The 17,661-nt window shown below is 38.6% G+C and overlaps 2 protein-coding genes across 3 annotated transcripts in view; one reads left to right on the forward strand and one right to left on the reverse strand.

Annotated features, from left to right (window-relative positions):
• DCP2 (decapping mRNA 2) overlaps positions 1 to 7,975 on the forward strand; it is a 47,155-nt gene extending 39,180 nt beyond the window's left edge. For both annotated transcript variants that reach the window (XM_006913286.3, XM_006913285.3), the window contains one exon: positions 637 to 7,975. In XM_006913286.3, the coding sequence (XP_006913348.1) occupies positions 637 to 800 (164 nt within the window). In that variant the 3' untranslated portion in view covers positions 801 to 7,975. The remainder of the gene's footprint in view (positions 1 to 636) is intronic.
• Positions 7,976 to 10,606: 2,631 nt separating this feature from the next.
• Positions 10,607 to 17,661, reverse strand: part of MCC (mutated in colorectal cancers) — a 379,504-nt gene continuing 372,449 nt past the window's right edge. The window contains exons 19-20 of the mRNA XM_025047770.1: positions 15,519 to 15,641; positions 10,607 to 14,152 (exon numbers count right to left, since the gene is read on the reverse strand). Coding sequence (XP_024903538.1) covers positions 13,972 to 14,152; positions 15,519 to 15,641 — 304 coding nt within the window. The 3' untranslated portion in view covers positions 10,607 to 13,971. The remainder of the gene's footprint in view (positions 14,153 to 15,518; positions 15,642 to 17,661) is intronic.

The raw sequence follows: 17,661 nt of genomic DNA on the forward strand, positions 1-17,661 counted from the left end.
AGAAAGTATAAAAGGAATCTTGTCCTGAGAAATCTCATTTCAGACTTTCTCTCAGCCTCTTGGTATCTATCCCAAACCTACATTCCTAGTCAGGTCCCTGCTCAATTTAAAAAACAAACAAAACAACTCTAATAAGTTAGTGCTTTATTGTATTATAGTTTTAAAAATATGGATTTTTCTTTAGGTTGATATATTCCCTGAAGAATTGGTAAGCTCCAGCTTTATTTTTCTAGACTTGGAATCTTTACATATCTTATAATTTTAATCTTTACAGTGCGGTTTTTTTTGTTTGTTTGTTTGTTTTTTTTTTTTTTTTTTTTGATCTCTGTCAAGAAACAGCCTTTATGTTAGCACAGAATATAAATGTCGGAGGTAAACAAAGGTATGCCCATTTTGGAAAACAAGTGAATGGATATTAAGGGTCTTAAAAGATTGAGATTTTGAATGTGTGAAGTAAGCAATAACCGATTAAACTCAACTGAGTTTAGGGAAAGGAAAATATCTTAGTGGTTCTACTTAGATTTAGAGTGTGGGATATAAAAATATACTACATGAATTCCTTCATAACAAATTCCTTAAAACAAAAATATTTTATTTCTTAAGTTACTGAGCTTATTTATTTTGCTTTTTACACAGATGCTGCATATGACTTACCTTGCTCTGGTGAAGACCAGTTGCTGGAACATGCCGAGGGACAGTCTGTGGCATGTAATGGACATTGCAAGTTCCCCTTTTCATCCAGAGCCTTTTTGAGTTTCAAGTTCGACCATAATGCTATCATGAAAATCTTGGACCTTTGATAGCAGCAGATGTGTTCTGGAAGTCCCAAGATCAGAGACCTGTTGCATTTGAGTGGGTGTCTCTCTGAGCCTTACCTTTCTCAGGTGTTTTAAAGAAATGCAGGGAGGCAATGATGTTTCTGCAGAGATTGTTCTCTGCAGAAGAGAGTAGAGAGAAACATGAGTTTGAACTGTAAATGCAGTTAAAACCTTTTATACAGGTGTACCTTTTCAGTGTTTGGCTAATGAATTTAAGTTACTTTTTATGAGGGCATTTTTTTCTGTGATTGTGGTTTTTATTTTATATTCTGATCAAGAAAACAGTGTTTGAGTTATCATGAAGTAGCTAAGTTAATGGGAGTTCTCAATCTACCCATTTCAGTGATTGCAATAATGGTTTCCTTACTTTGAAAATTTAAAAGAAACTTAAAATACACAATTACTAAATGAATATAAGAGCTGAAATGTCACAGAAGTCAAGATTGCAGGTCATCTGCTTTGGTGGCATTTTACAAACTTCTTTGCTTTAATCACTTAGGTTCTCTAATCCTCCTCTGCTTGGAGTTTTCTCAAAAGGTTTTATTTAGAGCCAGCATCTGATATATGTTATGTTCACAATGAATTCTTAGCAGCAGTTCATTAAAGGACAAAGTCCTCAACCTGGAGAAGGACTGAATTGGTTGGGTGGGGAGTTGCTGCTCTAACTTTGCGTTATGCTGCCTGTAGCCAGTAAACCTTTGAGATGGCTGGAGAGAGAGTAGCAGAGATCATGGAGGCCAAGACCCAGCAGCTGCTTTGGTCATGTCTTTACCATCTTGCCGCCAACCCTTTAGTGTTGTACAATGATTTTGTTCTTCTGAAAATTTATTCTATATTACGGTTGTGTAAATAAGTATAGAATACTGACATTATTAGGTTTTACATTGCATCTCAGTGTTGATCTCTGGAAACTAATGTTATATTAGGTTCTAATTTGCATTGTAGCAGAGACTGCCCTGCTTTTACTAAGCATGCTGAAGCCCCTGGATGATGGAGCGAGAATGGAAGGGGTATGCAATTTACCCAAGTACAAGTAAAGCATTTCACTAGGGGAAGATCAGATCATGAAAAACCATACAAAACTCCTAGGAATGTATTTTGCTCTTTTAGGATTCTTAAATCCAAATAAGCATGACCATGCTCATTTTTAATAAGGATTTTAGCTATAATTGAGGACAATCACCAGGGCTTTTAAGGGGGCTTAAGTGTTTGGGCTGCTTCTGACCTCAATGAAGGTATCTCTCTCTGGAGGGTGGGGAGGGGGGAGCATATGCGTGCGTGTGCATCGGTCATGTGGGTTTTAAAAATCATTTTTTTACATGTGGTATCCACAAAATATATCTCTGCTTGTAAATTTTATTGTAGAAATCTTTATTCTGTATAGCTAGCCTATTTAATAGGGGTTCTATTTAACCCAGTGGGGCTTTCAAAAGAAATGCTATTGTAAGGAATTCACATGGTATTACTTTGCTTTAGCTTTTAAATGGCCTGATTTTAAAGGAGAAATTCTATTTATTAATAAAAGTGTCACCCTCTTGGTGCTAAGCAGGAGAATTCACAATTATAACATTGTGTTGAAAATTGGGTTATTTACAATCCTGCATCTTTTAGTGTGACAAATTTGTGAATCCTTCTGTGACCTTTTTAAAAATGCATTATATGATTATGTTTGGGAGCTCTTACTGTTCTTTCCAGAAATACAGCTGCTTTGCTTGGGTCTCCTTGAGCCATATTTATAGTTGGTCCCAGCATTCCAGATTTCTGTTCAATTGTTAAGGGAGTGGAAACTTCGTTTGCCTGACAGGTAAATCATTTTCACTCATTTACTGTCATCTGGAAACCATTTAACTTTTAGAGATTGTGTGTGTGTGTGTGTGTGTGTGTGTGTGTGTGTGTGTGAAGTGAATACTATAGTATGATCAGTTTTCTGGTGCCTAGAGCTGGATTTTTCAGCTCTCACAATACTAAAGCAAGAGATTAGAGAGTTTTTGGCTTTTTTGTTTGTTTGTTTGTTTTTTTAATCAGAAGTATGTCTTCTAATAGTGTTGAGCCTTTTCAAGACCCAACAGATTTTCTCTTTTCAGTTATGGCAGTTTAACCATAGTTAAATGTTATTGATGTTGTGCTGCTTTACTTAATGCACTGTGGAACAATAAGGGTGTTGGGATGGGATTTTGATAACTTGAGGCTTTTAGCTATCTTGACAGTTTGAGATAAAAATGTTAAAAGATGGGAGTTAAAGTTTGTGTGTGATGTGATTTAACTATGCAGAAAACGTGTAAGTTGGATGTACCTGCTTTATGTGCATCTGGTATACTTATTCCCTTGAACCTGTGTATTAGTTTCTCAGTGTTCAGGTTACCTTGAGAAAGGCCATGCTTAGCACAGAACTGGATTTCTTCTTTGAGAATTTTTAGCATGGTTTGAAGAAATCAAGTGATAGAGTGTGCTGAATATGCAATAATTTACTTGTATGTGCTGCATTTTAACAAGCTAGATGAGAATAGTTGTGTTGGCTTCATTCCGCTTATGTCTTTGAGAGAGAAATAGGTCTTTGAATCCACTTTTTAAATGTCGTTATGCTCCAACCTTATGAGTTCCAAGCTTCAGTGCACTGTGAATCTTATTTTTTTAAACTTTGTAGGTGCTTTTATGTATAATGGTAATGATTCATCAGATGTTAAATGAATTGTTTTTGTACTTAACCATTGTAATCCAAAAGATAGGGGTATGGTTTACATGCTTGCACAAGTTTTTATTAAGAAATAGCAAATGAATGGCTTTAGGATTTCAAACAGTGACGTTCTTCTGAGACATGGGCATTTAGAGAAGTCTGAGAATCTAATAGAACTCTTATGAGCATTGGTGAAATTTGATTGAAGATCTATGGAAATTAAGTTGGATTTTTATGTTCATATATAAAGGCAAGTAAGTCTATGCTATCAAAGAACTGTGGTCACTGCTTGCTGCTTTGAGCTTTGGATATCCTTATTTTTCTATTAAATATCAATTAGTATAGATAATGAAGATGTGTAGCAAAATTTTATGCTATAAGATTGGATTGGTACTTTGTCTTTTAGTAATTTGCGTGTACAGCAGTCCCTCCTCATTTGTGGCTTTGTTTTGTTTTCCGCAGTTTGTTTTCCATAGTCAACTGTGGTGTGAAAATAATAAATGGAAAAATTCAGAAATAAACAATTCATAAGTTTTAAATTGTACATTGGTCTGAGTAGTGTGATGAAATCTCACGCTTTCTCACTTCCTCCAGCCAGGGATGTGAATCATCCCTTTGTCCAGCAGATACACGCTGTATATAGTACCTGCCTGTCAGTCACTTAGTCATCTTGATTATTATACCTACTTGTATCAGTGCTTGTGTTCAGGTAACCCTTATTTTACTTAATAATGTCCCCAAAGCACAAGAATGCTGGCAATTCGGATATGCCAAAGAGAAGTGGTCAAGTGCTCCCTTTAAGTGAAAAGGTATATGTGTATGGGAAAACATAGTGTGTATAAGGTTGGTACTGTCCATGGTTTCAGGCATCCAATGGAATTCTTGGAATACATCTCCATGGACAAGAAGGGGTCTACTGTAATATCAAGTAAAAGGAACTCTAAGTGAATAAATAGCATCCTTCGAAGCACGGGGATTAAATTCTTCTATAAAACTCAGCATATTGTAGTGGTCTTTAGAAATGTTCAGATCTAAGTGCATGTGTACATTAAAAATATTTCATTACCTAGTCCCTCACTTTCTTTTTTTGGTCTCCAAGTTAACTTCCACAGTAAGGAGCAAAGTCAATTAAAAAACCAGGCTTTTGCCAAATTATTTTTCTTACATATTTTGGCTTTCTATATTTTTGTACCAGTGGACCTCTGTCTGCTCAGATTTTGTTTTGATTGACATCTTTTGTGTATCAGCATTCTCTGAGATGTTATTTTCTTTGCATATTAATCAGAGTTATAAGATCAGACTCATTAACGTTTTTTTCTGATTGCAGAAGAATAAGTGTTACCTAGTAATTTTGAGTTGGATTATTTTCTAGCTTGGGGAATCTATTGTAACTTTAGATTAATGGTAAGCAAGACAATATCTGAAGGTATCAATATCCTTTACCTTTAACCTGTCTCTAGGTAAACAAGTATTAGTGAAACAACAGTTTTGGTAAATAAATCTTATTCGCAAACAACTGTAGTCATGATGAAGTGCACTGCTTTTTTACAGGAACACAACCCGGAATACACACAGCCATGGTCAGGTGTGTGTCATAGTCACTTCATTTGGTAGCTATACATTTGTCACGAATGGCGATCCATTCCTTTTCATCTAGTTGCCTTGTGACAAACAGCATTTACTATTGAAATAGTGATCTGTAGCTAGGGAAGAGAGTCAAGCTGCCTCTCATGCATGGGAGTGGGCTTGAAGGGCTAGCTTCCATGAGCTTCGTTGCTCAGACTTTAAAGTACAAAGAAGTGTAAATAAAATATTATACTAAAGTATGGAAGTCTTATATCTTGAAAATGTTCATAATTGAATCTTTAATCTGGGTCCCCAGAATAATGAAATCACTGGTTAGAGATTCCATTTGTCTTGGATCTTCTGTGGTTAGAGGGGATGGTCTAGCTACAGTAGCAGTTTGAAAGCAAAATCTGAAAGGAGTTAACCTTGACAAAGTGCTTGCGTTAACTGTGTAGTGTTGGTCAAGAGTACTCTGAGAAAAAAGATTCACTACATAAATCAATTGCCTTTGTAACTTTGTTCCACATGGGCCCTCCTCTTAGTAGACTTTAGTCCTTCAGTTCAGTGATAGAAGGCACTGAATGTATATTTGCTGCTTTATTAGTGGGAAGGTTCTTGCAGGTGTGGTTGGGTGTTTTGGTTGTTGGCTTTTGCCTGTTGGGCACCATCTGAAGACCTCTTGTATCTTAATCTTTTTTCTTGGTGTGACTAGCCATGAAGAGGACATGGAGTCCTTCTCCCCATTCTCACTACCCTCCTTGTCCCTTATGTAGAAGAGTTGTTTTTTTTTTTAAATTTCTGCTGCATCTGAATGGCGACTCTGCCACTGGGAATTTGCAAGCAATGATCATATCTTGCCTTCCAGAGTTGATCTCACTATGACCCTTGGGCCCACATGCAGAGGGCTGTAGACACCTGTGCCATTTTGAGTGTCTCAATGCATGTAGCCGTCAGATTGGTTTGGGAACAAAGAAAACTTCTGTGTGGTTCTAGGGTGAAATGGGCAGTGTTCTGGTCCTCAGTCTTAGTTTTAGACTTTTTGAGGTAGAATGTAACTTTTTAATTTAATCTTTTAATTCATTGAATCTGAGGTTCTAAAGCAATCTGTAGGTGCAAACTGGTGTGGAACATTTTGGGCTTAAATCTATATTGTTAGTCATTTCTTAAGCTTTAAGTTGTTAGCTAGTTCTTTGTAAAATGATTTCTTGGCTAATTATGCTTTTGTGATATTTAAGAATAGCCTATGGATAGCACCAAATGAATGCAAAGTAAAGGTTTTCAACTGAATAAAATTGAGAAAGGCAGTAAGTATTTCTCAGCAGTTTGGTTGGTTAGATGTGCTAACACGTTTGGAACAGATGAATAACAGTGGACTTGCACTCTTCATGGACTATACATATGCTATGCACTGATAGAAAGCACAAAAGACGACATCTGCTAGAGTTTTTGTGCAGTTCGTCATTGTCCTACGGCACTGCTCTCATTTTAGGTTTGTTTGGATCTTGCACAAGTACCTTTTAATTTCAAATGCAAGTGTCCAAGAACCGTCTTTAGTTTTACTTTTTGCTCATATTTCACTTCAGGGTTAGATGAGGAGACATGCTAACCTGATTTCCATTTTATAAATATTATAAACTCTTTTTCTTCAGTTACAAATGGGGAAGGAAAATAAAACCATGAACTATTTTACATAAATATATTTGTGTGTGTGTGTATGTATGTGCACACACTTTTCTTATTGTTTTTGGTTTGCTTATTAGTTTAATACCTTATAAAATTGCCTTTGGGTAGGTATTCATATAATTCAGATTTTTAATTTTACTCGTTGGCTTTAATGAAAATTTCTAACCATCTTATTTCAGAATAAAAGGATTAATCAAGTGGAATTAATAGTTTATGTATTAACTAACTTAAATGCAATCCTCTTATGTAAGGTTGTCTTCCATCTAAGCAAAATAAGGACATATAATTTAGTTTGGATGGGAAAAGGAATAAGAATTGATTTCTTTTTATACCCTATTTCCAAAACAAGCTATGAACCAAGTGTCTTTTATGCTGTAGGGACTAGGTATGTTCATGGAAGATATGTAATCTTCAGTTTTTTGGGGAGTAGTTTGAGTCTGAAAAAGGTAAAGATATTTATAATGAGTCATTTCAAACAAATTTTATTTGGAACTTAAAGCTGGTAGAAAAATCGAAGTGGTTTCATTAAATATATGAGATTCATTTGAGGAAACGACTTTAGAATAAATGCGATAGATTTGTAAACTATTCAGTAATCATTTTTGTCTTATGTGAAATGATTTAACATTAATTTTTGCCTTAATTATAGCAAAGTTTTATTTACCTTAGGACATCTTAATGTTGGGAGAAAGACTAAACCATTGGTGTGATTCTGTCTATAGTAGAAGTAAAATTTTTGGTGCTTGTTTTGGCTAATTGTCAAACATTTAGGGAGAGTAGAAAAGGTATTAATTCCAAGATACCTGTCTGGTTCACTCTGTAGTTACAAGAATTGATACCTTTAGAGCAGGTTTGTTTTTTTACTGGCTGAACAGTAGCTTTGTCTCTTTCTCTCAGTGTTGATGAAAGGCTAAGGACTGATTTTTCACTTATATTGGGTATGACTATCAGTTTGTTTGTGAGATTACTGCACTTCCAAAGTAAACTAGAAATGCAAGTCCTGTGTCTTAACAGTTATTGTGTGTTTTTTTTAAAGCTTTTTGATGTAAATAACACCAGTTTAGAAGTTACAAAATACAATTTGAATGACGAAAGGTTTCCTTTGTATTTGAAAACTTTTTCAGTTGATTGGTCAAATATTGGCTTTCTGTAAAAACATTATGTTAAATTTAGATGGTTTGTAGTGCAATATCAATAAATTTTGCTGCTTGAGCAGTTTTAATTACTACCTTAACCTGTTTTCTGCTGTTACTTACTTATTATAGGTTCCAAGTTGTTCATATTTTGGTTGCATCTCTTTGGAACAATAAAAAATGACAAGTATGAGATAAAGGTATGTTTATATGATAGAAATACTAAAATGTAGAATATTTCTGCAAAAATGAAAATAAAGAACTGGTATGTATTTTCCATGGCAAACAGTTACAGTTTGGTCATTGCTTTATAGGAAGATTATAGTGTTAAATACATAAAACCCAGCAATTCCAAATTTGCGTTAGAAACCAGGTTTTCTAAATAGAACGCTGACAGGCCTTGAATCTCAGGAATTTTTATTTAAAAATTTAAGAGTGACCAACGTGTTCTACTCGTGTCGAGGTACTTTGCTTTGATAGTGAGCAGTGACAGCAGTGCATTGTCTTCTAACATTTTGCAATGCTGTTGCATTCTTTGATATTCATGTATGACTTCCTTATACTTCCAATTCTCAATTATATTCCCTGTTTCAGTGTTTTTATTTTTTTTTTAAGAAAGGGAGAAATCCTTTTAGATAACTTCATATTCATACCAAATTTGAAAAGGCAGCCAAATAGAAATTGGTGATAAATGGGATTTCTTTGACTGTTTTGACCTAATATATAGTCTTTTAGCCCCTTGTGTTTACTAGGGCTTGTGATTTAATGTGAATCATCACAGATTCGATTATTCACCTGTTAGACACACAAATAGTATTACAGAAGGACAGCTTTACCCTTAAATGAACAGTTAAAGTACATCATGGGATTAGAAATATTTATTAAGAATGTAAAATATTATAAATGTCTCTGTATAAATAAATGGAGTTCTTTTAAAAAACAACTATATCAAATAACACAAAGTAGCTATTTTATAGCAGCTAAAACTAAAGGCATCATCTGGAAACAGCATACAAATGAAGAATCTAAAACATTACAAGGTATAGAACAGTGTTAAGTGGCAACTTTAAAATGAGACTTTGTATTCAAACAACAATACTGACAAATGCAAACTTAGTCACATGTGCTTTAATAACTGACAGTACATTCAAGCAGTTTTTCTAATAATTCAAGTGGTTTAAAAAGTAGCATATTTTCAAATAATAGGAAACTTATTAAATCTCATGCAAAGTAAATAAGTCTTGACAATGTCTAAAAACTCATTAGAAATAGAAAAGGGAACATGTTTCATTATCTTTGCATTAGGTTCAAACAAAAGTGGATTCGGGGCTCTCCTTCACTGGGCAGTCCTGACATGAGCACAAGTGAATACTATGAGTTCTACAAACAGAACCTTTTCCATGTGGATTTGATTTGCAAAAAGTGCAAAAGTGGTAGTGCAGGGACAACTGAGCAGGTCATCAGTGTGTATGTGGGGGGACTGTAGACAGCTTGCTCTGTTCTGAGCTGCTGTTTCAGATTAGTGGATGAGTGATTTGTATCTACCCCTACTATGGAAAAATCAAGTACTACTAGTCAAGGATATGGTTTAGCCAATAGCAGTAACTGGGACAGAATGATTTCTTGTTATGGTCACATGCAAAATCTCATTCAGATGCAGTGTGATAGAGAATGTATCCCATAGAACTCTTAACCAAAAATGTAATTGTTTTCTATATGTGAAACTATCTTCCTCTGTACAGCAATTAGCAAAACAGGAATTTATGAACAGCTGCCATTGCAACTTGTACCCTTTTCCACTTTAACAGTCACTTAGTGCTCATTGATGCTGTGGTAGCAGCAGCCAGCATTACATTAATTGATAATTCTGGTTCTAGTTCCAAAAAGTTAGCACTTGACAGAGTAAGGCATATATCTATTAGTGAATACAAATGTTGTCAGACAGTAAATGTTTGAAATGGGAGAATCTAAAGAATCTAAAAGGCCACAGGTTCAGAGCTAACTTCACTCTGACCTCTATACACACAAGCTTCCAATTGACTAAGATTTGGATAAATTTAGTAAGAACTGTATATACTGCGGTCATAATTTTTTAACAAGTTTTACCTCTTACAAAGTAGTGCCCAGCTTCTGAGCACTGGGTAGTTTGCAAACCTCAGAAGTGGTAATTATTTCTTATTAAATAGGCCATTCCATTGGATAAGTAGAAAAATAATTGCTATGATTTAATAGTATCCCCTCCTGCAGAAAAAAAATAAAAATGTTATCCCTTCTCTTTCCTCCAAAAAACAAAAAAACAAAAAAAACCCTCGGCAATCCTTTGATTACAGCCTAATTAAATGCAAAAATTTCAATCATCAGAGGACTCAGTCTCCTTTTGCCCTTTAAAAACTTTAGCTTTGTTTGCTACATGAAATAGGAACAGCTGTAAACTGAGTTAACATGAAATTTGTATTTTAGTTTCATGGATGAGACAGTTATGTATTTGGAAGTGATTTAAAGCTTTTTGGAACCTTACGACTTTCAGACGTCATTCATAAAAGTTTTTTTTTTTCCATCACTTAAAACACAAGCATGATACCCTAAAATCTTGAGATGTTTGAGTTTTAATAATTGATGAATTAAATTGATGAGGATAATTTGTGGGCCATAGGAAAACACCATTAGAAGGGAACAGGCAACTATGGAGGTTATTTCATGGCAGTTCAGCCCAGATCACGTAACCATGGGACTTTTTTTTTTTTTTTTCATTTGAAATGTAATCTCTATGCAGCTAAGAACTAGGAGACTTTCACGTTTTTCTTAGAGTAGTAAAATTCTTACTAGCCTCATCCTAACAGTTTTTAAGAAAAAGCCTTCTAGGCTCTAATTTGGATTGCTTTCTGAGTGGCAGAATGTCAAAGCTCTAATTTAGAGTTCTCGGAGGTCCCTGTAAAGTATTGCTGTAGGCTCAGAGGAAATCTTAGTAAGAAGTGCATGTATCTCAAAGGAAAATTAAGCAATTAAGTTTAACTGGGATTTAGTTTTTTATTAACCTAACATTCCAGTTTTAGGCAGCATGGATATTAACTTCAGAAACCTGACATGCCAGCAGAAGAGAGTGAGTATGAAACAGTTAATTACCTGCGTTGGCAATGATGAGACATCTAGTGTCCCTCTGGGGCTAGAGTGTGAGAAGTAGGAAGGGCATGATAAATGTCAACTATCTGATGACGTAAGATCTTTAATCAAATAATTTTTGGTGAAAGTCTCTAAGAGGAATCTTACCGGCTACAAGTCCATGGCAGTTTTAGAACCTGTGCATTTAGGGTTGGACAGAATATCAGATCCCGTTGGTAGCCTCACGTTGATGGCACTGCAGCTACAGACAGAAGTCTCTTTCGCCTGTGATTTTTGCCTCAATTCAGTTGTGGGAAATATACTCCAGAAGAACTGAAATGGGTCCTGTCTTCCCATGCCCATTTCTCTAAGAGCCAAAAACTGAACTCTGAACAGAGACGGTAATCGCCTAAAAAGGGTAAGTAACCACTGAGCAAACTGGAAGAAAACAAAAATATGAAAGTCTGAAGGTTTTTAACCTAATACAAATTAGAATTAAGATCACTGTTTACCCTTGGTGGAGATATAAACTAGCTCCTTCTTAGAGAAAATAAGGTTATAAAAAAGGAAAATTATCCAGGTTACCTGCAATCATTTACTAAGCAATGTAATTTTAGTAGGCCCTACAATTAACATAACCAAGTACCTACTTACTGGTTCACGTTCAACAAGGATTGTCCTAGGGAGTATTTGAAAAATACAAGGAAAGGAAAACCATCTATTTAATAGCTTTTTTATTCTACACATTTATAAAAGTAACAGTTTTACTAGGGAAATAGTTTTCACTCATTCACCACATATTTAAAAAAGTACTTTGTTGAAGTATAAACTCAAACAAAATGAGGCTAGGTAGGATCAGTAAATACAGGGGCTCTTAATGGAAGAGCCGAGACCTTCTGGGTCTGGAGGGCTTACGTGAACCTACGAGGGTGGGTTCTCTGTTTGAACTTGGAGCAAGAATGGTAGACAGGTTAGCAGACAGCATTTATTCCCGCATCGGCTACACTTTACAGTGGTGCTGAAAACCAAAACCTTTGATGCCTATTCAGTCACAGGAGAAAGCCATAGGTTCCCACCCTGCACATTCTGAGTTTGCACGGGGGAGGACTTTTCTCTAGGAAAGCCGAGAAAATGGGGGGAAAACCATGATTTTGTCTATTAAATGGTTTTTTTTTTTTTTTTGCATGTACTTTTTAGTCAAAATATTTTCCTTGTGACAAAATGAAATTTTACCCAAAGAATAAACTTAACAAAAAATCATAAGAACCAACTTTGACTAAATGATAGACTCATCACGGAAGCCAGTGGGCACTTTCACAGTGATCAAAGCACCTAAGAGCTGGTCCTTGCAGACTGATACCAGTTGACTTTGAAGATAGGGCAGCCTTACCGCTTACCTGAGAAAGTAAGTTGGTTGCTTTTGGGATAAAACTGCTCTGCCCTCCAAGGTGGTGGCTAGAGTGTCCTTCCCCATAGTGCAGAAGGCTAAGGAACTTGTATCATGCTCTCTGAAAACACATTTAATTCATGGACATGTAGACTCTAATGCAATGACCTGGTCATAAGCAAAACGTTGTGAACTGTGGCACTGGGACATTTCTCATAGGGCACTTTGGGTGGATCTTCAGGTGGTACAGAATAAATGGCAAGTCCTTTCAATGTATTAGCGTAGGGCAACTATAGAAGAAAGTGAGAGTAAAACAGTGCCGGTTATAGCAGGAAAGGGACAATGAATTTAAGACGGAAGCCCTTTCTGAAAGAGTTCTGATATGCTGGTCTTGGCCAGCTTTGTCAGCGTTTTGTTTGAAATGTAACCTGCCTAAGCACCATATGCTAAACCATCAAGTCTCTGGGGGGCGGGGGCGGGGGTGAGGGCAGATAAAAGGAGGCCTCAGTGAGGACCATTCCTTCCTCCCCTTCATTACAGTAGGAGCAGTTTGGAACTGGTGGTTCAGTAGCGATCTCTTAAATAGGTGGGGTCAGTCTGCAAATATCTATTCAATGTCCTGCCTCTTGCCCTTAAAGAAATAGAGGCAGGTCCAGCGCTCCCTACACATACCTATGTGGACAAGCTTTCTTCCATGCAGGACAGCAATGATGTAGTTCCCCGGGGGGCAGAGTGGGGGCAATAATGATGCTTCTTTGCTCTTGAAGAAACTGGGTAAAATTTTAGTTTCACTATACATAGCAACGGATGCTCTCACTCTAAGCCCTGACCATTAATAAGGTTCCACTTGGGGCGGGTTGGTGGGGGGCGGGGGGGCAGAATCAGAAGAGAGTTTCCTGACCAGTGCTGCCTCCACAATGAGAGCTGAAGGAAGTTTCAATCTTCTCTGCAGCCCTGGGGTTGCTCTCCCTGTAACTTCAACTATCCAGGACTGGAAATAACCCTGTGTATCAGTCTCCTGTAATCTACCTCCCAGAGCAGCTCTGAGTGACAGCCTGTATCTTAGAGCTGATACATGAGACTTGAAAACCAAAGCCTGGTTGCAACAGGCAAATCTAGATGCAAAGACAAATACACACCGATGTATGTGTGTGTCAGTTATCCCCTGAAGAAGGAAAGAGGAGAAATTTGGGATGCTAGAGATAAGATTACTGTCTAATGAACAGAAGAAAAGAAGGAAAATCTTATAAAACAAATGCCTGGGACACCACTGCTGCATAATCTCCAGAACAGAAAAGGTGGGAGAGCGACAGAACCAGTGCCGAAAGCAGAAGCAAGGCCTGCTGAGCATGGTGCACAGAGCAGGTATTTACATGCTGTCCATGGGTCCAGGAGGGGCAGAACGGGTTCTTCTGGATACAGTCTGCACAGTTGTCACCAGAGCCACTCACCCCCGGGGCTGAGTCCATGGCACTCCATGGTCCAAGTGCTGACCTACCTGCCAGCTTTCTCTTTTCTCATTCTCCCAGCAGGTACTGTGTCCCTCGGGGCCTTTTCTCTCGGCGACCTGCTTTAGCTTCCATGGGCAGAACTTTGGTGCCTGAGTGCCGATTAAAGTGAAGTTTCATTGGTGTGTGGCCTTGAGTTCTCCTCCTCCAGCAGAGCTATTCTTTGCTTGAGCATCCTCACTTGGGTCTCATGTCTTTCCACCATGGCCATCATCTGAGACTCCAGCTTCTTCAGTTTGTTCTGATGCTTCTTCTTTGCTTTCTCATAGGCAGCCACCAGGTTGCTATGTGGGAACAGAGGGAAATGAGAATGAAGATTTTAAGTAGCATTGAGATACACACTGTCCTGACCATTAGTAACCAGGTCAGTAAGCACCACTTTGAAGAAACAGGTTATTCAGCCTCTTCAGTAAGAATGTGAAATCAAGTGGTTAGTATTTGAGCACTCAAGGCCATTCATCTATTGGCTTAACCATGGTTCATTCAGCCAGACTTCTCAAGGCTTGTCATTAACATATTAAGACAGTCCAAACTAGCCACATCCAAAATAGATAAGCAGATAAGGTAGCTAAATTCTAGGAATCTGTTATTTAAATACAAATAGTGTGTCCATTTGTTGTTCTATGGCTGCCTGCGATGTGCTTGGGAGCTATGGGAGAAGGGTGCCTCACCTTGGATGGGGGCAGAGAGCCTCCCAAGAATTCCCTTTGTGCTTTGGGCTGGTGAGAGTCACAACACACAAGCCATACATCAGCTAATGCTGCCAGAACTCAGAATACAGGCCTCTAAACTGTCCCGCCCCCCCTCTCCCCCCCGGCCCCGGGAGCCTGGTGGGAAGAGGGCAAGGGTTGAGCCCAGGGCTGGGTAAGTCCTGATACCCTCTCTGGTCTAAAATAGCACCCTAGATCCCTTTTGTGTACAGCCAGGTTCTCGAAAGCGTCGCCTGAGGACCAACCCCTGGAGATTCTCGAAGCCCTCTCAAGGGAAGTCTGTGAGGTCCTGTATTTTCTACCTACAATCTATAAAGCTAGGTTTTTTGATAACAAAACAATATGTTGCCTGTAGAAGTAGATGCGGAATCCAGCAGTCTTCTATTCAGCCCATTAGAGATTTGCAAAATTGTAAAGACAGTGCCAGTCTTCTTTTTGTAAGTTACTTTTAAATAAATGCCATTTGTATTACATGTGAATTTGTTTAATAAATGAATGGAAATTTTAAAAATTTTGTCCTTTTTTATGAGTATAAATGAGTCCTGAGTCCCCAAAGTTTGAGACTGCTGTCTTAGAGCAGTACTTCCTGAAGTATTCTACCGGATAGTAAATGTTGCTCAAATAAAAGGTGCTGGAGCCAGTTTTGTTTGGAAAACATTGGCTTAAACAGATTTTAAAAATGGTATGACTTCAGAACATTCACTGTATGAAGTTCTGAGAGGATGGACCACACCTGGTAGGCTTTGTTTCCCAAGCACGTTTGGCCCAAGGACTTGCCTTTACCAAGCACTTCTTAGGTTTTGATGGAACACTTGGAGAATTTTTGCCATAGGAAGACCAGGCTAAGGCGAGGACTCACCATTCTCAAGAATAGTTCCCAGCAGTTAAGGAAACATCCTGGTGTATGAGGCCAAGTACCATCGGGGATTGGGGATTTTACCTGTTGGCCCGCTTTAGGTCATTGACGAACTCCGCTGATTGCTGGTGTCGGATTTCACTGCTCTTGGTGAGTCTTTCCAGGGCACTCACCAACTCTTGAACTCTGGCCTTTAACTTCTTTTCTCTGTGTCAAGTAAATGAATACCATGAGCAACCTGAGATGATGGTAAAGGTGGCTGCTACCCTAGAAGTGGTGGCAGGAAGGTTTCGCTCACCCAGGCAAAAGGCAGGGGTACAGAAAAGGAAGGTTAGTACCAGCGGGCACAAGAGCTCCCTTCCCCCTCCACACCTCACCACAGCGATCTGGAAGGTAGACTTGAGCCTGCTTTCTTTAATGAGAAGGGCCCTTAGAGATCTTGTGTCACAAAGGAACAAGAAAAGGCAGTTGTTTCTAGTCTTCCAGATGGGGAAACCGCTAATGCAGCTTTTTCTGACATGGGCGTGCCAGATGCAGCCTGACCACAAAACCCTGTCTCCACACCCTTTTCCAAGTGTCTAAGCATCTCCTGAACCACTCAGGGATACAAGAACAAACCTTGTTCTGGGAGGCCTACCTTGGACAAATCTCACTGAAATTCACATGATCTTACCTTGCCAAAAAAAAAAAAGATGTAGTAGAATTGATATACTAATTTTAAAGGTCCTTGTTTCCCTTTAAAGTACGTAAGTTATATTTGCACCTTGACTCCCCCATTCCATGGCTTAAAGTTCTGGCTTAGGAGTCAGTTTCGGGAGGTTTCTAGTGTCCATTCAGCTTACTTCCTCCCTCTGATTCCCACAGGAGCGCACGATCCAGGCAGGGAAACAGTGACCACCCTGCTTTGCCCCTGTCACACGCAGTGTCACTCTGCATAGTGTCAACGTGTGTCACAGCACAATCCACCATGATCTGATTTATGTATCTGAACTCAGTGGGCTCCCCCATCGGCATGTGGGCTCTCGGGAAGCATGTAATACAGGGACGAGGCAAGAGAATTAAATGTTAAATCAAGCCATATTGAGACTGCAACGTGCTGATCAGCCCTGCAGCCAGGCCAGGAGGACACCTTCAGAACAAAGGAAGGTTTCTGCTGGATTACTAATAGCCCATTCCCCCCGCCCCCCCCACCTGTGAAGGGGAAACAGGAACCAAGAGTCATTCCCTATGGCTAAAACCATGGGGAACCTAAGGATTACAGGCTAAAAACTGCAGGGAGCCTTTCACTCTACATATTCTTTTCAGGCTACACACCCTTCCCCTTCCCCTTCCCCTAACTTTGGCGTGTGTGTTGAATTCTTCACTCTCCACCAAAAGACCCTCTTCTCTCAGTAGAGGGTTTGGTCTCCCGGTCACTTGGGGAAATTTGCCCTGTCCTACAACACAAGGACCCTATTTGGTCTGCTGCTTCCCCCCATGTACCCCCAGTGCTGAGCACCATGCCTGGGTGACAGCTTCTCAGTGACAGTGGTGGTTAAAGCAGCTTCAGAACAATGCATTGAGGGTATTTCGTTCCTTGGAGCATACTGAAAAACCAGGCTTTATGGAAGAAAGTCCTCTAAAAAGAACTCACTGTGAGAGTATGAGGAATGTAAATTAGCCCATTTTAGAAGGCAATTTGGCAGTATCCAGCGAAATGAAAAATGAACACATCCATTTTCAAAGCAACTTGACTTCTAGGAATTGTTCTTACAGAAATAGGAGTGTAGCGGTCTAAAGATACATGAGATTACAGTTACATTTACTTTAACATTGGTTACAGCAGCTACAGTGGGAAACAACCAGGGGGCTGGTTAAGGAATATCTGCACTGCTCTGCAACGTAAAAAAGCAGATCTAAATGTACCGGCATGGAAGGGTATCTGATACATTGCCAAGTGAAAAGGGTGAGTTCTATGAGATGCCATTTTTGCAAAAACAACGAAAAATTTGAGTGTGAATAGCTGATTAGCAAGAGACCAGAAGGCTAAACACTCAACAAAAGTTAACTCACAGAAGGGAGACGATGGAAAGCTTTCTTTTTCTACCTTACTGGCTTTTGCACTGCTTGAAGTTTTTATAACTTTTTATGCTTTTGTAAAGTATGTGAGATGAGTCTCAGTGCCTATGCTTCCTGTAAGAGGGGCATGGGAGGGGTATGACCTGGGGTGGAGGACTCTGAGGTGATG

The sequence above is a fragment of the Pteropus alecto genome, unplaced genomic scaffold (assembly GCF_000325575.1).
Source record: "Pteropus alecto unplaced genomic scaffold, ASM32557v1 scaffold20, whole genome shotgun sequence".
NCBI lineage: Eukaryota > Metazoa > Chordata > Mammalia > Chiroptera > Pteropodidae > Pteropus > Pteropus alecto.